General features: G+C 37.2%; 2 protein-coding genes across 17 annotated transcripts in view; one reads left to right on the plus strand and one right to left on the minus strand.

Moving 5' to 3' along the window:
- The window catches only part of PKD2L2 (polycystin 2 like 2, transient receptor potential cation channel), a 32,813-nt gene extending 13,215 nt beyond the window's left edge, over positions 1-19,598 (plus strand). The window contains exons 6-14 of the mRNA XM_012748833.3: positions 175-403; positions 1,867-2,037; positions 2,306-2,487; positions 6,242-6,362; positions 7,271-7,372; positions 8,835-8,899; positions 10,186-10,240; positions 17,240-17,352; positions 17,779-19,598. Of these exons, the coding sequence (XP_012604287.1) occupies positions 175-403; positions 1,867-2,037; positions 2,306-2,487; positions 6,242-6,362; positions 7,271-7,372; positions 8,835-8,899; positions 10,186-10,240; positions 17,240-17,352; positions 17,779-17,875 (1,135 nt within the window). The 3' untranslated portion in view covers positions 17,876-19,598. The remainder of the gene's footprint in view (positions 1-174; positions 404-1,866; positions 2,038-2,305; positions 2,488-6,241; positions 6,363-7,270; positions 7,373-8,834; positions 8,900-10,185; positions 10,241-17,239; positions 17,353-17,778) is intronic.
- Positions 19,599-19,735: 137 nt separating this feature from the next.
- The window catches only part of FAM13B (family with sequence similarity 13 member B), an 80,146-nt gene continuing 74,730 nt past the window's right edge, over positions 19,736-25,151 (minus strand). For all 16 annotated transcript variants that reach the window (XM_012748816.3, XM_075996073.1, XM_075996068.1 and 13 more), the window contains 4 exons: positions 23,746-23,829; positions 23,478-23,641; positions 22,828-22,929; positions 19,736-21,444 (listed from right to left, as the gene is read on the minus strand). In XM_012748816.3, coding sequence (XP_012604270.2) covers positions 21,321-21,444; positions 22,828-22,929; positions 23,478-23,641; positions 23,746-23,829 — 474 coding nt within the window. In that variant the 3' untranslated portion in view covers positions 19,736-21,320. The remainder of the gene's footprint in view (positions 21,445-22,827; positions 22,930-23,477; positions 23,642-23,745; positions 23,830-25,151) is intronic.

Genomic DNA, 25,151 nt, shown 5'->3' on the forward strand with positions numbered 1-25,151 from the left:
AGTAAACCCACTAGAAAATGATTAAATTGAACCTATGACCCAAGGAAACGTATTTTGTACAAAATAACTGGTTATCATTAAAGTATACGTCATCACTGATTAGCAATTTCACATTAAGTACCAATATATAAATCCTCGAAATGAATAGCAGCTTTCACAAACCTAATTTTACAGATTGGTGGCAGAATTCCCTGCAACTGGAGGAATAATTACTTCATGGCAGTTTTACTCTGTGAAGCTCCTCAGATATGTTAGCTACTATGATTATTTTATTGCTTCCTGTGAAATCACATTTTGTATTTTTCTTTTTGTCTTCACAACACAAGAAGCCAAAAAAATAAGAGAATTTAAGTCTGCCTATTTCAAAAGTATTTGGAACTGGCTAGAATTACTACTTTTGCTGGTGAGTATATATATTCATATGTATGGTCGAAGGGTATTACATCTGAACCCCCCAATAAAGGAAGCATAAAAAACTGAATTTTCTGTTTATCCAGAACTTATTTTGAAAGCTGCATATATCAAACATGAAATGAACTGTCATAGTACATACTAATGGAGTGCCTCCAAAAGGGAGAAATCTATTTTTTTAAGATTTGGTCCTTTGGAGGGTTGGCATAAACCTAGAGGAATAAGTCATTTCATAAATAATGATTTAATGTACACAGTAGGTCTCCCTATTCCCACTCAAAAAACATGTTCCTTACAGGGTCTCGTGTTTCATCAGTTGTGGGTCTTTTTGGGTAAGGTCATTTAAAACATATTCTTCTATGTTGCCTAAATTTGCTTTCCTCTTCACACTAAGTTTTGAAAGAATAGGCAAAAGACAAGATGAGACAGAATACTGACGGCAGAGAGGGCAGGTGGAGGGGAACGAGGTGAGCAACCATAGGTAACCTGCAGGTACACAGGGCACCAGGATTGGGGAAATAATCCCTGAAACACCAAAACTAAAGACAGTTCTAGTTATTGGAACATACTAAAACAAAGATGGATTTAGGTAGGGTGAGACAAATATTAAGAGTTTGGTCTTAGGAAAAGTCAATGAACAAATTTCCAGTTCATATAATCTGACCTTTCATCCTCATTGGCCCTCAGTTACAGCCAATCAAAATTAGACTGAAGGTTCTCAAAATCAGGAAATATGCCACCGCCCTCTCTGGTAGCGTCAATAATGTCTACCAAAGGGCATGGCATTAAATGTTAAACTAAACATTTCTTATTATTTCAGGCAAGGAAAGTCAAAGGAAAAATTTCATCATGGTTACAAAGCTCTTAAAGCTAAAATAACCTACTCTGAAATCCTCTTTAAAGAGGGTTTTTAGGCCAGGTATGGTGGTTTATGCCTGTAATACCATTTTAGGAGGCCAAAGCAGGAGGATTGCTTGAAGCCAGGAATTCAAGGTTATAGTGAGCTATGATCATGCCACTGCACTCCAGCCTAGGCTACGGAATGAGACACTTTTTTAAAAATGAAAGTTGTTAAAGGGTTGTAAAAAGGGTTTATGTAACTGTAAATTTTTTTTTCTTGTAATAACATGATAGAAAATTTTAAACTTTTAGGTATCATGTAGAGCAGAAACCCTTATAACCTAGTCAGAATTATATAGTCATTTTATACATTTGTGCTTTATGACCCAATGAAACAGATAGATTAGGATGGCTAATCAATATTTTTCTATATTTTATGATAAGTATGCTACCTTAAACTTCTCTAAGTTAAGGGTTACTTCCATTTATATAAAAGAATATGTCCTATCTTTCCCTCCCTTTTTGTTAAACTTTTTCATGTGTCTCTTCATAGGCTGCAAGAGATTTAGATGTAGAAATAGTCTCTAATTTAACCCTTTGTGTTTTCCCATTTAGTTGTGTTTAGTGGCTGTTTCCTTCAACACATACTGTAATATACAGATTTTTCTCTTACTTGGACATCTGTTGAAAAGTACTGAAAAATATTCAGACTTCTATTTTCTTGCATACTGGCACATTTATTACAATAATATAATTGCTATTACTATCTTCTTTGCATGGATAAAGGTATTTACATTTTACTATATTATATAATACAACAAGATGATAGCATAATGTTATAATGAACTTTAACTACAAAGTTGTGAAAAAAATTTTCTTAACTATTAATTTTAAAAGTAGTTTGGCCTTGTAAATGATTGCTGGCAAATCCTCAAACACTCTTGATTATCATTAAGTATCTCTTTTAATTTGAAGCAGAATTCTTCTGAAATTAATTTAACTTATTCTAAGTAATCTTTGATATTCTATTTCAATTAACTTTATTCTTTTTCAGATATTCAAATTCATAAGCTTTAATAAAACAATGTCTCAGCTGTCATCAACTTTGTCCCGCTGTATCAAAGACATAGTAGGATTTGCCATCATGTTTTTTATAATATTCTTTGCTTATGCCCAGTTAGGATTTCTTGTTTTTGGATCACAGGTTGACGACTTTTCCACTTTTCAAAATTCCATGTAAGCTCTTAGTATAAATGTAATAATTTTACCTAAGATAACAGAAATTGGCCTCCATGTCTCTGTACTGTTTATTCTTTGGGCAAAAGAAATCTTAAGTGTCTTGTTTAGAGGGTGCTGTCTTAAGAATCTTATTGATACTGACTTGATAGTCCTTTGCTGACCTGCCAAAGATGCATTTTACAAATAGCTTTATACATATAAAACAATCAGTAATAGGCAACTCACTTGCAGAAGTGGGTAGGTAGAATCCATAAAAAAGTATTCAGGCTCTTTCCTTGAAAGTAAAGTATTTTCATAAATACCCTCTTTTTTAAAAGGAAAAGCAACTTCTATCCATATGGGAAAATTATGATATTCTAAAATAACAATTCTCAAAATATATTCTGTGGAATTCTAGACCAAGATTGTCCAGGGGAAAATGGCTTTGTATTTATGTAAGTTTGGGAGATTTTATAAGAGCCTTTTGGAAATTTGCAGTGCATATTAACATATGGCTTTAAGAAGTCTTGCAATAATTCTGTTAACTTTTAGTTAAGAGAGTTAAGAGTTCCACAAAATTTCTTGTGACCCTTTTGCTACACACTTGTGAAACTGTCTAAAGAGTTGCCCTCTTTTTTCTATCCCCATGTAAATAATTGAAATATAATGTATAAAATATTATAAGACATTTTTCTGGAATAACCCTTTTCTAAATCAGTAGTAGAAAGAGTAGACTAGGAACCAAGAATATATAATTCCAATTTCCCATTCTGCCACTAGCTACTTAACTTTTCTAGACCTTAATTTCCTTATCTGTAAAATGAAGCAGCTGGTCTAAATTCAAAGCCCAGCTGATAGCTTTTACAGAAAATAAGACACAAGTGAAGCGAGCAAAGTGGAAAATGGGTGAGAAGAAATTATCAAAAATGTGGCATAGATAAATAAATAAATAAATAAAAAATATACCACTTTGGCATAAAAAAAAATGTGGCATAGAGAGACAAAATGTTGGGAGAGGGTATTAGACAAAAGGATGGAATGAGAAAGCTTAATATATGTTTAACATGTTACAGAAGACAGAGAGGAAATATTTGGAGAATGCTTAGGAATAGTAATCACCCAAATCATTGAATCCAAGAAAGTGGAAAGTCATATTAATGATAAATTGCACATTATTATGGAGCAGCCTGTAAGTTATTTTAATTCAGTAAGAAAGAACTCTAGAAAGCAGAAATATCAAGAAGTTACAAAACAGGCTGGGTGTGGTAGCTCACACCTGTAATCCCAGAACTTCTGAAGGAGGCAGGAGGATTGCTTGAGGCCAGCCTGGGTAACATCACAAGACACACCTCTGCAAAAATTTTTTTAAAAAATTAAAAAATGAGTCAGTGGGCCAGGCATGGTGGCTCATGCCTGTAATCCTAGCACTCTAGGAGGCTGAGACAGGACTGTTTGAGGTCAAGAGTTCAAGACCAGCCTGAACAAGAGTGAGACCACATCTCTACTAAAATAGAAAAAAATTAGCTAGTTGTGCCTGTAGTCCCAGCTATTTGGGAGGCTGAGGCAGGAGGATTGCTTGAGCCCAGGAATTTGAGGCTACAGTGAGCTATGTTCACATCACTGCACTCCAGCCTGGGCAACAGAGTGAGACACCGTCTCTAAAAAAATAAAAATAAGTTACAAAACAGCATTTCATTCACTATAACCCTGTATGCTGAGATGTCATGGTGTTCCTTTTAGCTTGCAAAAAAGAACAAAGGATAAACTAAACTCAGATTAAAAGGAGAAAAGAGACATTGCATTTGGAGTCTCTAGTTTCCATGTGACTTTAACTATTCAGTAAATTGCTTAGGTTTTTGTTATTCACATTTACAGAGCAGAGATATATAAACACTGTCCTGGTAGAAAAGAGTTAAATGGAAACTTTATTTACTAATTTCTGGAGAGGAGAAAAGAATGAGAAATGGTGCCTATAACTTATCTTTTCTTTTACAACTTGAGGATAAAAGACCATGTCAGGAACACTAAAGCAGAACCTCGTGTTCTCCTATGCCAGAAAGGAAAAGGTATTTGATTTGTGGTGAGACTTTTGGTTTCCTTCCAAGTCAGCCTTTTCTCTCTTATGTGGAAGAGCATCATGAACTAGTATTAAAAGCAGAATATATTTTAAGTGTGATTTGGTCAGGTCTCAGCTAAGTTCTGGAGATGGAATGTCAGACAACTCATAGGACTCTAAGTAGCCTATTTCTTTGAATGCTTTTTCTTCCTTTGTTATAGCTAATCCTCTGTTCCCTTTACATGACTCCCAAAAAAGAGTAAGGGACAAGAAGTGTTCTCCCTTTTAACTAATCATGCGGAGTTATCAACATACTATTAAAAATGTCTTCCCTTCCAGCCTGAGCAAGAGCGAGACCCCATCTCTACTAAAACTAGAAAGAAATTAATTGGGCAACTAAAATATATAGAAAAAATTAGCCGGGCATGGTGGCGCATGCCTTTAGTCCCAGCTACTCGGCAGACCGAGGCAGGAGGATTGCTTGAGCCCACGAGTGTGAGGTTGCTGTGAACTAGGCTGACACCACTCTAGCCTGGGCAACAGAGTGAGACTGTCTCAAAAAAAAAAAAAAAAATTAAAAAAAAAAAATTTCTTCCATTTGCCCATAAAATAAATAATACATACACACAACCTTTTTTTTTTTTTTTTTTTGAGACTGAGTCTCACCCTGTTGCCCGGGCTAGAGTGCCGTGACATCAGCCTAGCTCACAGCAACCTCACACTCCTGGGATCAAGCAATCCTCCTGCCTCAGCCTCCCGAGTAGCTGGGACTACAGGCATGCCCGGCTAATTTTTTCTATATATTTTAGTTGCCCAATTAATTTCTTTCTATTTATAGTAGAGATGGGGTCTCGCTCTTGCTCAGGCTGGTTTCGAACTCCCGACCTTGAGCAATCCACATGCCTCAGCCTCCCAGAGAGCTAGGATTACAGGCATGACCCATCGCGCCCAGCCTACACATACAATTTATAACTAATATCCCTGATGTGTCCAGTGATGCCACTGCAAATTAATGATGAGAAAATAAGATTTCAGGTTAGGAAATCCTAATTCTACTTCTGCTACCAGTATGCTACTCAAAGTCTTAATTTCTTCATTTTCCATCTTTAAAATTAGAAAAATGAAGGTTTGCACTACTTAAAATGGCAGTTCACATCAAACCAAGCATTTACAGTTATTGAAGAAAGAGGATAAATTAAACCTTAGGGTAATGTGGAGGATTATTATCACAGTTGTTTGAGACTAGCAAGTAACACATTTTTGGCATCCTGATTTTATCAGAAGTATTGGTCAAGACAAAAACTAAACACATCATTGACGCTAGAAAGCTTAGGGCTCTTGAGTCTAGGTACAAGTTGAAGAATCACTTGTTGGACCAAGTCAAAGCATTTGAAGTTTTAGAGGAAACAGCAATGGCCAAGGAGGCCACTGCCAAAACCAGTTGGTAAACAGATATCCCAAGGTTCAGATCTTGTGGGTGAACATTTAGTTCACATTGGTTAAATAAACTGAAGTCTGCTGTTCTCTACATTATCTGTTTAGCTGTTGAAATATCTTAAGTCTTGCCTTCAGGGGAACTCTGTATTAACATAATTTAAAGCCAGAAAACATAAGCCATATGCAGCTACTTTCCTAGAGACGTTAGTAACCCCCATCAGTTGTCATGTGTGTATATGAACAGATATTTTCTAATCTCTTTCTTTCTTCCCATCAAAGATTTGCACAATTTCGAATTGTTCTTGGAGATTTTAATTTTGCTGGTATTCAGCAAGCCAATCGGATCTTGGGACCCATTTACTTTATCACTTTCATCTTTTTTGTGTTCTTTGTCCTGCTGGTAAGAATGCCCATGTATTCTTTTTATGGGGGGCAAGGAGGTAAAGAATAAAAAATGAAATTACCCCTTTAGGAGAAATTGTAGTACTGCTTAGCTGTTGGAGCACTTTACATATATTAAGAATGGTGTGGATTCTTAGTAATCAAGATTCTCCAGTGACCATTTTCAAGTTTTCCAATGGAGAATGTGATCATAGCATTTAATATATGGGTGTTTATTTTAGACAAGAATGTGCTAAATCCCTTACACAAATAACCTGAATGTCCCAGATCTCTCCAGGCTGGGACAAGCCATACTATGAGGTATAAATTCAGATATTAATATTCTGCCCATATTGCAATGGCTTTTGGCTCTTATGGATGAAAGCTCACAACTCTTTGAGATTCCTAGGAGTCACATCTGTTAATAGGATGGGTCTCTCACATGCACTCAGAATAAGTCTATTTGGGCTTCCTAATCAAGGCATTGTTATTTATCCTCCATGAAAACCCTTTTTGTCATGCACAGAAGCTATCCCCTACTGACGGCCAAGAGTCTTAGCGTGACAGAGCTGAGCCACCATGAAAAGTGGAGAGGTGGGCTGGGATAAGAATATGCTCTCCACATTTGTGTTATCTGGACATTAGTAGTTGTAGCAGTCTTAATATGTCTATGAATTTAAGCAGCTTCATAGAATTAAAAACACCTTTATGAACATATAATTACCTCATTCTAAATCTTCTGATATATAATATTGGTTAATGTGTGTATTTATTACATTTCCCTATTATTGAGACTAGCAAGTGACAAATTGTTGACATCCTGAAGTATTGGTTAAGACAAAAATTAAACATATCACTGTCATTAGACAGCATATGGGTTATTTACTAAATTTTTATTGAAATAATTATTTGAATATTTCTCCCCAGAACATGTTCTTGGCAATAATTAATGATACCTATTCTGAAGTGAAAGCTGATTATTCAATAGGTAGAAGGCCAGACTTTGAACTTGGTGAAATGATTAAAAAGGTAAGTCAAATTCTATTCCTAATTAGAATTATAGGACACATCTTATTCAGTTTATGCTTTTGTAGTTTGAATAACACTCCACACTGCCCTAAAACCCCACGCCTTGGGTTTTGTTTTTGTTTTGATCCAGTGTTACTGCAATGTTATTTGCATTATTTTACTACTAGGGAAGAGAAATATGCTTTCTGGCTTTAAAAATATAGCCAAATTTACTTCAGAGTTCTATATATAAAATAGTTATCATTTCTGAAGTACAAAACACTGTTGGATATTATAGTAAAACTAAATCATTCCTCCAAAAAGTTTGCAATTTAGATACTGGCAAATTTCCATAAGTAATAGAAACTCAGAACTCCATGTGCCTTGTCTTCCTCATTTTTCTTGTTTCTTTTAATGAACACACTGTTATATTATCACAGTCACTCCTGGCTCAGAAACCTTAAAAAGACTTTATTTCCTTGTCCCTTATACAGTCTTTGTCAAGGCTTATATGTAGTTTATTTCTGTAGTTCTTGCTTACACTTGTGAAATTCAAGGACACTTTGAATTCTAGCCACTAGATTAGAGCTTTCAGTACTTTTCACCAGCCTTCTGTAGATAACATCTTCTTAACTGTTCTAGCCTCTTCCCCATGCCAGTCAAGATATGAGCCTATCAGTTTCCCTGGGCCTATCAAAATATGTCCAAATTCCTTACTCAAATATTCCAAGTCCTCCTCAAGTCTCACAGTCCCAACCTATCTTTATTAACTGTCATTTTGCTATAGTGTTGATACTTTTCTGTCTCTACTTACAGCACCATTATGTCCCAGCCAATCTCGAGGACTGTGCTATATACCATGCTTGTTCACTCTCTCTCCTCTCAGCTTAGCTCAATGTCTGACCCTGAAATATTCCCACAGTTCTTATCTATCTTACTAATTTCTATTCTCCTTGAAAGAGTGGAATGTGCCCTGTCCTCTTGACACCTACCTCACTTTGAGTTGTAGCAGAGTTACATGAGTACTGGTCACACCTCCTTACCAGCTTAGCCATCTCTGCATACTTCATGGCTCTAAGCATAGTACTTCACAGAGAAAAGCTCCCAGTTGCTGTGGGGTTAATATGGTTTAAGAACTATGTCCAAGAACTTATCTGTAAAAGAAAACTGTTACGATGGTGCTGGTTATATGCATTAAATGTGTTAACTTCCTTAATGTAATACATTTTAATACTTTTATAAGATTTTTGTTTTTCTCAAGTTCCAGTGTCATGCCTCCCAAGAGAAGAACCCCCTTCTCACAAGCAGGCTGAAACCATCAGTAGTGACAAGGTCACAGGACAATCATAGCATTTTGCTCCCACATTTCTTTAGGGTAGCAGTCCCTAGAGACAAGCATTCCATATTTCTTTACTTTGCTTAAACATTAATAATACAGGATGTATTTTTGGCGAATTCTCACAATACTTTTAATTATGCCCAGAGTTATACAAATGCTCTTGAGAAACTCAAACTGAAGAAAGCTGAAAAAGATGAAGACGAGAAAACGTAAGATGACCTTTCTCAGATTTATAACTTCCCATTTTAAAATTCTATATTATATAAGAAACATGCAACAAATAAGGTTTTGATTGCAAGACAACCACCATCCTTTGTGGTAACTCTCAACATGTTGTCAGCACATCCAGTAGTGCCTCCACATTTCTGAGCATGAAACTCTAAGCTTATCACTTCTCGGCCTTTTGGTTAAGATCCAGTGAAACTCTAAGCTAATTTAAAATTAATATAATTTATGTCAAGCCACTCAGAAAAAGCTTTAAGAGAAAACTGGGGAAGAGAATAAAGTCTCTCTAAAAAAGGATGGAAATAATTTTAGTCTACATTAAGTGTATTTGCTTAGCTATCAAAATAAAAAGATTGGCCGGGCGCGGTGGCTCACGCCTGTAATCCTAGCTCTTGGGAGGCCGAGGCGGGCGGATTGCTCAAGGTCAGGAGTTCAAAACCAGCCTGAGCAAGAGCGAGACCCCGTCTCTACTATAAATAGAAAGAAATTAATTGGCCAACTGATATATATAAAAAAAAAAATTAGCCGGGCATGGTGGCTCATGCCTGTAGTCCCAGCTACTCGGGAGGCTGAGGCAGCAGGATTGCTTGAGCCCAGGAGTTTGAGGTTGCTGTGAGCTAGGCTGACGCCACGGCACTCACTCTAGCCTGGGCAACAAAGTGAGACTCTGTCTCAAAAAAAAAAAATAAAATAAAAAAATAAAAAATAAAAAGATTTTACACACAATACTTATGAACAAAACTTACATAATACTCACATTTATTGAATGATTTTGGTGTCAGAATGCTTCCCAAACTCAAGCCTCTGGCAGTGGGACATAAACATCTCTTTTATTTTATTTTATTTTATTTTTGAGACAGAGTCTCACTTTGTTGCCCAGAGTGAGTGCCATGGCATCAGCCTAGCTCACAGCAACCTCAAACTCCTGGGCTCAAGCAATCCTACTGCCTCAGCCTCCCAAGTAGATGGGACTACAGGCATGTGCCACCATGCCCGGCTAATTTTTTGTATAGATATTTTTAGTTGGCCAATCAATTTCTTTCTGTTTATAGTAGAGATGGGGTCTCGCTCAGGCTGGTTTTGAACTCCTGACCTTGAGCAGTCCTCCCGCCTCAGCCTCCTAGAATGCGAGGATTACAGGCGTATAAACTTCTCTTTTAAAAAGTTAATGACATGTGATACTCTGGAGAACATATTAGTGAATACATTTTCCAAATAACTAGCATTTATTATCAGTCATATGCCTCTAATTTTTATTTTGTATTCTCAGAAGCAAAAGGAAAGATTTGGCTGAACAAGCTAGAAGAGAAGGCTTTGATGAAAACGTAAGATTTTAATTTTTTCATAAACAAAAGTTGTAGCTATATTGGAAATATGCTTACAAAATGTTCTAATTAAGAACTGAAAAAAAAATGACTGTTCTGAACACTAGTCACCTCCAAACAGATCTCCCAGAATCTAGAGCCTTTCTCATTTAGGACAAACCATTTGGATTCCAGATGCTTCCTCTCCTATTGGTACTCAGCCAGATACCCTGGTCCTGAAGGTGTATACTCACTGTGGAATTTTAACACTGGGTATTTATAGTGAGTACATACCCTTGAGATGATTATATACTTTAATGAATTATTTTAATGATTTCATTTTTTGTATTTAAACATTAAAACATCTGTGGAACAACAAATGTGGAATTTAAGGAACATATATATGGAGTTTTAAAAAGACATACCACCACCACTCAACTGAAAAAAAAAAAATAGAACACTGCTCTACTTCTGGTCACTCCCATCTTGCTGCCACCACAAATGCTCAAAAAGATGACAGCAGGGTTGGGAGACTGGAATAAGCAAGCAAATAAATAATTGGAGGGAGAGAAGTTTTTCTGTGTCAGATAAAGGAGCCACAAAAATGAAAAGGATAAAGGTTACAATAAACTTCATGATGTTGAATTAGAATTATAGATCTGTGTGTGTGTATATATATATACCTATGTGTATTTTCTAGCTCTCTCTACTATGAGAGCTAGAAGAAATGATATCCTAGTAGCAAGGGCACAACTAGAACCCAGATTTTGGTTTCAAAATACCATTTTCCTATAAAAGGAACTGGAGCTCCTTAGAGATATGATTAATTCTAGGGCTGGATAGTTCAACTGACCCTTGAACAACACAGGTGTGAACTGTGTGGGTCCACTTATACACAGATTTTATTTCACTCAGGTCAAAAAGTTATTTGAGGGATATGAAACCCATGTATAAGAAGGGCTGACTTTTCAAACAAATAGGTTCTGTAGGGCCAACTATAGAATTTGAGTATACTGGAGGAGAACTATACAAGATGAGTTTAGAATATCTTGTTGAGCCAGAAAGTAAAATTGCTCAAAGAATGATGGAAATCTGTTAAAAGAACACAAGTCAGTTTGAGAGGCTCAAACTGACCAAATTTGGGAACATTTTAATGCTATAATGAATAATGATTTATAATCCATTGAATAAAATAATAACTTCATGAGTCTATACTGACTTAACATACAAATGAATAAAATTCTGATGAGGAATGAGACATTTACATACTATCCACAAAATACTCATTAATTACAAAAATACAAGCAGTAATTTTAGAATGGAAAAGTCTGACAGTACCTTAATCAAGTAAAGTGACCACCAGCAGAACTGAAACAAACTGAATCATATGCCATCTGATAGGATACCATGAAAATCAGCATCCCTTCTGTGACATCCCTGTCAAAGATATAAAACCTGAATCTAATCATGATGAAATTTCACACAAAACTAAACTGAAGGACGTTCTACAAAACAATTGGCCCGATCTTCAAAAGTGTTAAGGTCCACAGCTAACATCATACTGAATGGGGAAAAGCTGAAAGCCTTTCCTCTAAGATCTAGAACAAGACAAGGATGTCATTTTCATCCACCTATTCAACACCGTATTAGGAGTTCTAGCTAGAGCAATCAGGCAAGAGAAAGAAATATAATAAAAGGCATCCAAATTGGAAAAGAGAAAGATAAATTGTCTCTCTTTGCTGATGATACGATCTTACATCTAGAAAACCTAAAGAGTCAACCAAAAAAATTCCTAGGTTCGATAAATTCACTGAAGTTGTAGGATAACAAAATCAACATTCGAAGATCAGTAGTGTTTCTATGTACCAATAATGAACTAGCTGAGAAAGAAATAAAAATAACTATAGGAAGAGATTACCACTCCCAGGGCTAATGATACAAAAGGTGGGGTTTTCAAAACCTAATAGCTGTGGCCAAGGGGCTTGTGGAGCTGTTACTCAGTCCTCTGAGAAGGGACCCCCTGCCCCACCCCAACTGCTGCTGATACAGGTTGAGTACCCCTTATCTGAAATGCTTGGTACCAGAAGTTTTTCAGACGTTTTTGGATTTTGGATTATCTGTATAATCTGCTTACTGGTTCACCATTCCTAATTTGAAAATATGAAATCCAGCTGGGCGCGGTGGCTCACGCCTGTAATCCTAGCACTTTGGGAGGCCGAGGTGGGCGGATTGCTCGAGGTCAGGAGTTCAAAACCAGCCTGAGCAAGAGTGAGACCCCATCTCTACTATAAATGGAAAGAAATTAATTGGCCAACTAATATATATAGAAAAAATTGGCCGGGCATGGTGGCGCATGCCTGTAGTCCCAGCTACTTGGGAGGCTGAGGCAGTAGGATTGCTTGAGCCCAGGAGTTTGAGGTTGCTGTGAGCTAGGCTGACGCCACGGCACTCACTCTAGCGTGGACAACAAAGTGAGACTCTGTCTCAAAAAAAAAACCAAAAAAAAAAAAAAAACTGGGAGGAGCAATTGAAGAAATAATTTGTAAACTGTTAAAGTAATATACAAATATCAGTAATTATTATGACTTTACTTTTCTTCAGCTACCTGAGGAAAAGGGGAAATGATCGTACAGCACTATAAAAACCCTGGCTTTTCTGAAGGAGAAATGGTTAGACAGATGCCAGCCAAGATTTCTTTCCACTCTAATATTATAGTATTTCTGAAGCCATTGGTACAAACAGGATTTGCCCCAAATGTAATCACTTGAATTTTGTGGCTCACTAGTTTTTCCCTCAGATTGATTGAAGCCCTTCAATATATCATAGAATAATCTTAAAGACTTTTTTATTGATCTGAGTAGAATACAAATTCAAAAACATAGTTAATAATTTAACCTGATCAAGCTTTTATACAATAACAGTGAATTATAGCAAAATATCTCCTATGCAGTACACCATGGCTTAAACTATTACAGATGTGGTATAGGTTGGGTATCCCTTATCCACACTGCTTGGGACCAGAAGTATTTCAGATTTCAAAATTTTTTGGATTTTGGAACATTTGCTGTATACCGGTTGAGAACCCTTAATCTGAAAATCCAAAATGCTCCAATGAACGTTTTTCTTGAGCGTCATGTTGATTTGGGGGCATCTCAGATTTCAGTTTAGGGATATTCAACCTGTATTTTAAAAGCATTTAAATTGTAAATTTCAGAGTATGGAACACTCTGGATTTTGGATTTTCAGATTAGGGATACTCAACCTGTACTTCTAGGGGAGACAGTTCTGGGTTTGCCAAAAGAAGCTGGACATTGCAGCCTGGAGGCCAGAGCTGCTGGAGATAACCACCACTGCTGCTGTAGATAATTACAACTGTGTAAGCAATGCCAACAGAAACAAGGGGAAAAAAACAAGAAGACCCTTCTCCCCTCTATCTCCCAAATACTGGCAGGATCTAACAGAAATCCAGCTAGCAAGAGTCTGGGGAATGAAGTTTGCAAAGGCAAACCCAGCATGATAAAGCAGATTATAACAGGATAAATTTTGAGGTGAGACACATTAGCTAAGTAATTGGCCCAATCCACCCTAAAGGTTCGTTAGCATACATGTTTGCACTTCCATAAAATAACGATTTCAAGCTTCTATCTATATGATGGAACTATCCTTTATATAAGTCAATTTGCTTTTATCTTATCCCTAAAAAGGGAGAAGCAAAGTCCCAGGAGTAATTGTATCCTTCTCTGGATTATGTTAAGAACTCTTCTAGGCCGGGCGCGGTGGCTCACGCCTGTAATCCTAGCTCTTGGGAGGCCGAGGCGGGCGGATTGCTCAAGGTCAGGAGTTCAAAACCAGCCTGAGCAAGAGCGAGACCCCGTCTCTACTATAAATAGAAAGAAATTAATTGGCCAACTGATATATATATAAAAAAAAATTAGCCGGGCATGGTGGCTCATGCCTGTAGTCCCAGCTACTCGGGAGGCTGAGGCAGAAGGATCGCTCGAGCCCAGGAGTTTGAGGTTGCTGTGAGCTAGGCTGACGCCACGGCACTCACTCTAGCCTGGGCAACAAAGCGAGACTCTATCTCAAAAAAAAAAAAAAAAAAAAAAAAAAAAAAAAAAAAAGAACTCTTCTAGTTGTATCACAACTCCTTAAGAATATTTTGTAATCTAATGTTTAAACTACAAATTTAACCACCACTACCACCACCAATATTCCTTAAATAAATATACATGTATGTAACAAGCAAAGATGAAAATATGCACAGAGGCTACAGTCCTTGTTTCTGTAATAGATGACAAGACCATAGTTGATATAACTTCTTTCTCCTACCCATTCCATATCATTCTCTTTGCCTCCAGCCAAGACCTTAGCTGGCTGCATTAGGATAAACTGAACCTTCATTAGTTCAGAATGTGAACTCCCAGTGGCCCTGCCTTTAATGGAATGCTGTAGCTTCCCATTACCTTTTAATTTTGGATGTGGAAGTATTAAGAGACACCCCAAAGAATTCCCTGGGGTCCAAATAAAGCCATCTCTGCGGATTTTGTAGCAGTAACTTAATTTCCCCTTGCTAACTTAATCACCTTGATAAACTAACCACTTCTTTTTTTTTTTTTTTGAGACAGAGTCTCGCTTTGTTGCCCAGGCTAGAGTGAGTGCCGTGGTGTCAGCCTAGCTCACAGCAACCTCAAACTCCTGGGCTCAAGCGATCCTGCTGTCTCAGCCTCCCGAGTAGCTGGAACTACAGGCATGCGCCACCATACCTGGCTAATTTTTTCTAGATATATTAGTTGGCCAATTAATTTATTTCTATTTATAGTAGAGACGGGGTCTCACTCTTGCCAGGCTGGTTTTGAACTCCTGACCTCGAGCGATCCGCCTGCCTCGGCCTCCCAGAGTGCTAGGATTACAGGCATGAGCCACCATGTCTGGCCAGTAACCACTTCTTTACCTGCTGATTCTGCAGTATGAGGAATCCCAAATGGCTAAGTGGTAGTCTGAATTTTTTTTTGAGACAGTCTTGCTCTGACACCCAGTCTAGAGTGCAGTAGAGTCATTCTTCGTATCTCACTGTAACCTCTAACTTCTGGGCTTAAGCAATCTTCCCATCTTGACCTCCCAAAGTGCTAGGATTACAGGTGTTGAGCCACCATACCTGGCCTGGTAGGCCAAAATTCTTAAGTCAACTGTCAGCCGGTTACGGTGGCTCACACCTGTAATCCTAGCACACTGGGAGGCCGATGCAGGCAGATCGTTTGAGCTCAGGAGTTCAAGACCAGCCTGAGCAAAAGTGACACCCCATCTCTACTAAAAAATCAAAAGAAATTAGCTGGACAACTTAAAATATATAGAAAAAATTAGTTGGGCATGATGGCATGCCTCTAGTCCCAGCTACTTGGGAGGCTGAGGCAGGAGGATCTCCTGAGCCCAGTAGTTTGAGGTTGCTGTGAACTAAGCTAAAGCCACGGGCACTCTAGCTCAGGCAACAGAGCGTGACTCTGTCTCAAAAACAAAACAAAGCAAAAACAAACTGTCTTGTCCCTTGATTGAAGCATGCTATCTATGAGGGTCTGTTTCTTTGGACCTCCCCTGCTATCAAGTATTCATCAGTTAAAAGTTCAGTCAGAAAAACAACATACTGGACAGTTCAAAAAGAGAGGGTTTGGTACAGAGAATTCATTTCTGAGGTAATAGAAGACTATAGGGCCAATGTGGACACTAAAGTAATCCATAGACAACTGCAGGAGACAGACCTATAAGGGATGTAGGGTGACCAGAACCTAGGAGCTTGGAGGAAGGGTCAAAAAGAGTTGGTTCTCTGTCTGTGAGAAAAGGTACCACTTTCCTATAAATGTAGGGGGGGCTTCACAGAAAAAGTAATGGCTGACATGACTTTTTGAAGGATGAGTACAGTTTACCATGTATAGTCTAAATATTTAGCCTGTGCTACTAATGCATCCACTTTAATTGCCCTGTTCAATTAGAAATGGTTTGGGGGCCTATCACTTTAACACCACATTAAAAGTATTAGTAAATAGCCCAAAACATGGATACTGCAATGTTTCTAAAATAAAACTAGTAAGATTGAAAGCTGTTCTTTTTTGCTTTGGATGCTGGTTTAGAGAAAGACATTGCTTGATGTAACTTTCCCTGACCAGAAAGAGTACACATTTATCAGGCAAAGGAGTGTATGAAATTAAGCATCACCATCCTTTCTAAGGAAAGCAATCAGAAGATCCTTCTTTTCTAAAGAGAACCGCTTTGCTACATAACATTATTGCTGGAGCAGGGCAGTACTATACCCATTTACTGGTTTGTCAACGGCATCTGAGTGAGCTGTCTCTTTTCCCTCTCTTATTCTACAGCTGTCCCTATTTTCCACAACCCACAGGGCATTTTTTCTCAGGTTGGGAAAATGGTATTTGGATATAAGGAAGGTGGGTGGTAGTGACAACAATGCACATAAGGGTACAGAACACAAATGTTCTGGTATGAGGGGCTTGTCTGGGGGTATGTGGACAGATTGGAGTACACACATTGATTAACCGATGTGGTGATTACAAAGAGAGTACTTGGTAGCCTGGCTGAGAAGCAGCTCAGGGAGGGCAATGAAGAACAACAGATGTACTCTAAAGTACATTTAGTATATTAAATAACAGAGGTACAGAAAGAACATTTCTGCGTTGACCAAATGAAGGAGAAAATCTCAAAGAAACTCAGATGGAGATGCAAGGCAGTGAAATAAGAATAACTTATTAAAAAAAAGAAAGAAAAATACCCCCTTCAAACTTCCCTAACTATGCTAAACAGCTCTTTATATCACCCAAGTGCTCTGCAGTGACTTTGCTGATGCACAGACCTAAAACCCAAGCAGGGAAAAAGTCAGTGGGGCTCAAAATCTGAAGCCTAGAGAGAAGAGGAGAATAGCTTAAGATCCTCAACCCTCTGAGGCTTGTGTGCCAAAGACCTGAAATAGAGGTCAGATTGCTGCCTATACTTACATGTTCTCTAACTGGACAGGAGATTCAAAGGGCAGAGAAGATGAAAACATGGAAAGAGAGGCTTGAGAAAAAGTATTATTCCACAGAAATTCAAGATGACTACCAGCCTGTCACTCAACAAGAATTTGGAGAGTAAGCATTTGTTCTAATCGGGGTACTATGGGATATCATGATATGGGGATTGAGGATATGAGTTACACACATTATTTTCCTGAACCCACAACCTTATTCTGTTGAGATGCCATTTTAAAAAAATTTCTACCCAATTTTAAAATTAAACTATATTAACTCCATTTGCCTAAAAGGTGAGAGAACAAGTTCTTTTATCCCTACATTGCTAAATAGGAACTGCCATTTATATTTCATATGCATAGCAGATACTGTTCTCCTTACAGCTTTAGAATATTAGATCTATAACTGGCCAACTAAGGCATGTTTTAGGAGCTTACAATACTATCTTCCCACTCAAAGCATTTCACAATAGGTACCTGCTTGTCTCTTTATACATGAAAGAATATAACTGACTCATTCTCTACTTCTCTCTAAATTATCTTCTAGACTCTTTTTATATGCTGTGGAGCTGGAGAAAGAATTACACTACATCAATTCGAAACTAAACCGAGTAATGAGAAAGCTCTCGGCTCTAGGACATTGAGACAAGTGGAGGTGAGAGTCTGTGATGTAATCATTGAGCATTTCTAACAAAGACTTATTCATGTATTATTTCCTAAACTTGTATACATTTCAGGCACACTTTAAAAGCTCTAAACCACATATCACCAAACTATCTTCAGATCAATTATAAAAATTAAATAATTTCCAGGAATTAAAAGTGCCCCTAACTGGGACCCACCATACAATCCATGCATAGTACAACATTCCTCCAAAATACACATACACTACTATACAAAGGATTTTATAATGAGGTTTATTATTAAATTCTAGGAATGTGAAGGAAAGTACAAAATAATGCTTATGGATCATGAGGCAGGTCTCTAATTAATAGCAATCAATAAGTAGGCAGAGAAAGATGGTTTTCTTCTTATAGTTAAAGAGTTAGTAATTTCAAGTGCATCACATACCATGTTCTGACTTCCTTTGGCCATAGATAAATTAATAAAGGTTTAGACTATTAATAAGACCCAAGTAAAATAGTCTCCCTCCATTCTCAAGAATTTGAAGTTTCCTGAAAAAACCAAAGTGTGGAACCAACTCCCAAACCATCTATAGAAATTTTACTAGTATTTTCAAACTTGAACTTCACCTAGGCAGTTTGAAGTTATTTCCCAAGAATAAAATAAAGAGCAGGCTAGGAGTATCAGCATCATAAGAAGTTATGTCTGGGAAGTGTAGGAGCCCTGTTAGGACGGTTGAAAAATTTTGTATGGCTGGCATTTTGGAAACTGGAGGGAAACTCTTCCAATTTTTATAGGCTACACAAGACCCCCTAGAATAGCCACATGTCCTCTTAGGCCCAAGCACCATCACTTGACGTTGGCACACAACTTCCACATTGGTGCTCAAAAGTCCCTGGATTTTAAAACTTGAATAAAAATATTTTTAAAATTACTACCCACCTTCCTCAGGCCAAGCTATTCTCTTAAGAGACTGTACATCAAGTTTTATTAATAGGATAATTCTTGGCAACAAGAAATGCTAACTATTCTCCCTGCAGCTTCTCCCTTGATATCCACAAGAGAATCAACAACATGGCCTTTCCTTGCCTTACTGTAGCCAGCCAAATAGTTGAGTGGCTCTGTTGTGCCCTAACATGGTTCCTGGGTGGGGTAATTCAAACGAAACCTAAAAACATTAATGTAAGGGAACACTTCGAAGTCCATATTTTCTCTTTTTAACACCTACTGGAAAAACAAACATTAACAATGACTTAGAACATTCAAGTTCTTTTATTACAAAAGTCTGTACAATGAAGTGCCAGACACAGCAATGCAATTATACTGGTGGACACACATATATCTATATCTATATAGGATTTGTATATAGATATGCAGTTTTTATTTGTACCAAAGTAAAACTATCACAAACTGCCTAATTTTACCACCTACAACTCAACTATGACACACAATACTGTCACATAAGTGCTGCCATGCCACTACTATCTACTTGTAGTCAAACATTAACACTGAACACCATGAAGCAGCTGTTAATTCTAAAATGAAACCAATCAGGCCACTGACTTATAAAAATATGGTCCTCATATAGATTTAGCATTATAAAGAAGGAATATATTATTTAAAACATTTAAATAGTACATATGGACAATTTTGCATGTGGTATATAAAATAAAACATTCATATAAAATATACAGTGCACATAAAATTAGATGTTTGGATACACTCCTGTCTGGAGGCTAAAAGATATTAACTAAAAAAATGTACACTGCATGATGGATTCAAATCAAAGTGATACGTCTTATGGTGTTTTCAATTTCACTTTTCTAGGTACACATTATGAATAACCTAGTTTTATCAAAAGGAAACCACACAAAAAGGGCTGGATTTAGTGCTTTTTTATTCCCCAACTATACATTCACTACTAGACTTTCCCTCCCCACAAAAAAGGCATTGCACACACAGGTGAAATGTGAAGTTCTAGAATCACTATTTATTACCAAGCTACTTCATGTGCTTACTATGTAATAGTGCCAGAAGTCTGAGGTTCATGCTTCCCTCACCTTATTAAAGGATGTTGCAAAATTCCATTTTTATATGGAAAAAATTGTTAATATTAGCTAGTTAAGAAAAACCATGCATGAGTCACTGCATGCAAAACATGGGCACAAAGTGAGACAGTCGTCAATCCAAAAGAGCACCAGGAAAAAAAAATGAACACTTAGATTAAGTTTGACCCAAATCTGCTATTGTACTGTTAGCACAAAGGAAGTCATCATTCTGTAAAAATAATTAGCAGAATGATACTGGGAGAGTACCTGAAGAAAAGCCATGCAAAGCCAAAGGAAAAAAGATATGCTAAGAGTATATGACAAGGAGTATACCACTACACACCCTGTAAACAGCTGCTTTAAACAGCATATGATTGAGGAAATGGTGGTCCCTTCAGAGGGTGTTTTTTGTATGGATTCTGCTGATTAAAAGGGGGGTGGGGGGAATGCAACCTCCTAAAAGAACATGTAAAAATGCAGTGGTATAGCCCTTGTTAAGAACAGATTTACTTCCAATTTAGGCCCATCTGATTAAACACACAAATCTGAGCACCATCAGAGTTCCTACATACTGACATGGCTATTTTCTCACATTATCTGGAAGGGCTGGGGGGGAACTGCACAGGATCTGCTCCAGACAAATCACATCATCACCAGCTGATAAACAGTAACTTAGGAAACAAACTGTAACTTAAGTCCCATAGGCAGCATGTGATATGATTCAGTTCTGTGAATGATGTGTGGTATGTTTTCAGTATACTAAGCAAGGTCACTTTTTGGTCTACCCACCGTTATCTTTATCCAGGAGCTGTGTGACCACTGAATTGCAACATTTTGCTAACATATTACCTGTAAGGTGTCACTTTGGGAATTAAACAGAAAGGTATTCCACAGTAGGACTTGAAATTTCAGTTTGATTTTGGTTTTCTAAGAAAACATAGAACATACAGTTCCATATGTGCACTTTTATAGGCTTTTCTTTCAAATTTTCAGTCATTCTGTAAGAAAAAGGCAACTGAAGAATTCAGTGTGAAGACTTTCCTCTCAATTTTCTTCAGTAATGAAAAACAAAATGTTGGTAATAACAAAAAAACTTGTATTTCCAAAGTTCTTGAAGTTGAAAGGATAAAATCCTAGTCTTTTGATAAAAGGATGTATTCGTAGTACAAAACAATGAAGGAAACTGTATGTTTGCTAAAGGTGGAGAGGACAGTCTCATTAATATGCAACATCACTTATACTCCCTAGAGAGGGCCTGCTTACCCTCCCATCATTTGTTTAGTGGCATCACAACGAAGTACAAAATGAGATTCTCTGAGTGTCTGACAAAATGAACTCAAGTACCAGCCAAGTACACATGATGATAGCTTCAAGGAATACAACTGACTTTATGATATGAATTCTCAAGGAGCATACTTTATATGGATTTTGAAGAATCTTGTTTGCTTATAAGAACTTCAAGAAGCCTAAGCTTTGCTTTAATTTTCTTATACTCCCTGTACTCCTCAAGCACTGGAACACGATCCTCTTTCTGGGCATTCCTAGGGAAGAAAATAAAATCTGTCATGTTCTAGATATCATTTGGAAAATAATAAAGACCCAGAATTTCTCCTAACATGAGACATAATGTTACTACATACAAGTTCAAATAAAAAGTTGCTCTATAAGCAAAAAGATTATTGGACTTATTCCCTAATCACCCCTCCCACCCCTGGAAGAAATATTACTAAAATGCTCTTATTTTTGATGGATTTCTCCACTGATTAAATGACGCTATACTTCTTATCAATGATCAGTTTAAATAACTAGAGGTAACCCAAATTCCTTAATAAGACATCCATTGCTACACTCTGCTAGGTCTGTAAGTATCTATTAAGTGCTGGAATGCTACACTGAGTCATTTCATACATTTATTAAGTGTGGCTCCAATGAATTGAGATGTAAAAGTAAATCCTCTTACCTGCAACAAAAGAGTAGTATACTAACCTAATTTTATATTAATGACCCAATGCAATTCAGTTTAATCACTAGCTAAAGCATCAAATCATCCTAAGTACAATCATAAGCAAAATTTTCTTCCAGTAATACAAAGAAATAGAAGGCACTTGGGAAAATGCATTCCTGAACTTCAGATTTTCTTAACCATATATGCCAACCTATACAGGAGACTCACAAAGCTTAATTTAAACACATTTTATTCCTATGCCATTCCATAAGAAAAAAGAAAAGAAAAAAAAGAATAAACACATTCTAGTATTTGTAATATTAGCTATCAGCTTGGTAAGACTACCCAGTTACTTAGAAAAACATTTTTGTGGCCTGAGATAATTTAACTCTCATTTCTGGCCACCATCTGAATTAGAATATATTTTTCTTAGTTTTAAAAGACCCCCTCAGGGTCAACTGTGCATTACCAAGTTAGATAAATGCACATGCCATATTGTATTATAGTAGCCACATGACTGCCACACTGTTACACACCTTGGAAATGGGCAACCTAGAATGACTCAACATGCAGCCTAAGCACAATGGTTTCTGTATAAAAATTTTAAATCCAAACTACTTGAGGATACCACTCATGTTACGGGATCCTTTCTAAAATGAGAAATATCTCACTTCACAATCACTTCTAAAAGGGCAAGGATACAGAATTAAAGAATATAAAATCACTGCAACACAACCAAGCTCCCTAGGATAACCTCAAAATAGTTTATTAGATGTTCTTTACACCAGCTCTGACTTTTCCCTGCCATTAATAGCAGGGCTTCAGAGCATAAAGGAATATTTTTAAATTTTATTTCCAATGCTAACATCCTATATGCACAATTTGTTTCTAATTGCATATATTCCAGTATTTTTGTTAAAATATGGGCACTTAGGAGTTAAAGGAAAAAGATGACTTAATTTTGTGCTGCTCAACAAACCTTCCATTTTGTTGATAAAATGTTTCTTCAAATTCCCGTAATGTTTTGCGTAGTTTCTTTTTTTCAGCTCTGGCTTTCCATAGTTGTTCCAATAATTCAGGCCTAAAATTGAAATGGAAGAAAAACATTATTGAAAGGCCCAAGGTGATTATATTGTTAACACTAGTTCTAACCCTGGCTGCAAATTAAAATCAGTGGGGAACATTTAGCACCTACCAATGCCTAAGCTCCACCCCAAACCAATTAAATCAGACTAGCTGAAGGTAGGGCTCAGCATTAGTAGTTTTTTAAAAAAAACAATCTTCCCAGGTGATCATACAGTGAAGTCAGGTTTAAGAACAACTATCGTACACCATACAATCCAAAGGTAAAGAAGCTGATACAGAACAAACAAACAAACTCTCTACTGGTTCCTGCACTTTGTTATAAATCAAATGTAAGGTTTTTTTTTTTTTTAATGTTTGAAACACACCAATGTTTAATCAAGAAAGTGGGTAGACAACATATATTTATTTGTAAATCATACTTAAGAACGGTGTATATCCCTTGATTAATCTAATTCCCTCCAAGTGTAATTATTTAATGTCAAATTTCTTGGCATATAAATTTTATTATACAAATAGGCTAAAATCACAAACCGGCATACATACATAGAAGCTGCTCTAGTACTTGACAATCGGAGATCCAGAGCCAGTTTTTCTTGATTTTCTTCAACATCAGATTCTGAGTTTTCCAAAGAAGACTCTCCCTGTACAGCAGTTTTTAAGATATCACTTAACTCAGAGGACAGACTAATACCATCTTCTTCTTCTTCCTAAAAAGAGACCCAAACAGAATCAAACAAAATCAAACATCAAACTTGACTTTCAACTTTTCCTTTAGGAAAGAGATCAGAGAATGATTTCTTTAAAAAATTACCTTGATTTCTTCAAAAAAATGTGCAGTTTCTCCTTCTATGATTGGCTGTAACATTTGACCCCTTCGCTTGGTGGATGGAGATCCCTATAAAAATCAATTATATAAACAGTTTTACACTGTAAGCATTTAAAGTGTCCAGTGAAGCTTCATTACCTTACAAATGTTAAACTTTATTTTCAAAATCTTATGCGTTTGCTTTAAATATTTGGGGGGATTAATAAATTTATTTTTTGCTTGTATTTTTCTTTTTACTTATGCACAATGGTAATAAATGATGATGTCTAGAAAAGTATAAAAGAGATAATTCAACAAATATTTTCAAAATTCTAAATGAGAACATATACTTTAATTTGGAAGCATTTTTCTTTTTTCTTTTTGGAGACAGTCTCACTCTGTTGCCCGGGCTAGAGTGCTATGGCATCAGCCTAGCTCACAGCAACCTCAAACTCCTAGGCTCAAGCAATCTTCCTGCCTCAGCCTCCCAAGTAGCTGGGACCACAGACATGTGCTACTATGCCCAGCTAATTTTTTATATATGTACTTTTACTTGTCCAGCTAATTTCTATTTTTTTTTTTTTTTTTTTTTTTTTTTTTTTTTAGTAGAGACAGGGTCTCGCTCTTGCTCAGGCTGCTCAGCTCAAACGATCCACCCTCCTCAGCCTCCCAGAATGCTAGGATTACAGGCATGAGCCACCACCATGCCCGGCTGGAAGCATTTTTCTTTTAAAAAATAGTTGTCCACTTTTTTGATGTAAGGACCCTTCTTTTTAAAAAAAATTACAGGCCAGACGCGGTGGCTCACACCTGTAATCCTAGCACTCTGGGAGGCCAAGGTGGGCAGATTGCTCAAGGTCAGAAGTTCGAAACCTGCCTGAGTGAGACCCCGTCTCTACGAAAAATAGAAAGAAACTAACTGACCAACTAAAAAATATATACAGAAAAAATTAGCCGGGCATGGTGGTGCATGCCTGTAGTCCCAGCTGCCTGGGAGGCTGAGGCAATAGGATCGCTTGAGCCCAGGAGATTGAGGTTGCTGTGAACTAGGCTGACGCCACGGCACTCACTCTAGCCTGAGCAACAAAGTGAGATTCTGTCTAAAAAAATAAATAAATAAAAAATTACAGCTTTAGGCCAGCCCCAGTGACCATGCTTATAATCCTAGCACAATGAGATGCCAAGGCAAGAACATCACTTGAGCTCAGGAGGTCAAGACCAGCCTCACAAAGTGGGAGACCCCTGTCTCTACTGAAAAAATAGAAAAATTAGTCGAGCATCGTGGCATGCGCCTGTAGTCCCAGCTACTCGGGAGGTTGAGGCAGGAAGATCACTTGAGCCCAAGAGTTTGAGGTTGTAATGAGGTAAGATGATGACACTGCACTCTACCCAGGGTGACAGAAAAACAACTA

This window comes from Microcebus murinus, chromosome 21 (assembly GCF_040939455.1).
Source record: "Microcebus murinus isolate Inina chromosome 21, M.murinus_Inina_mat1.0, whole genome shotgun sequence".
In the NCBI taxonomy this organism is placed as follows: Eukaryota; Metazoa; Chordata; class Mammalia; order Primates; family Cheirogaleidae; genus Microcebus; species Microcebus murinus.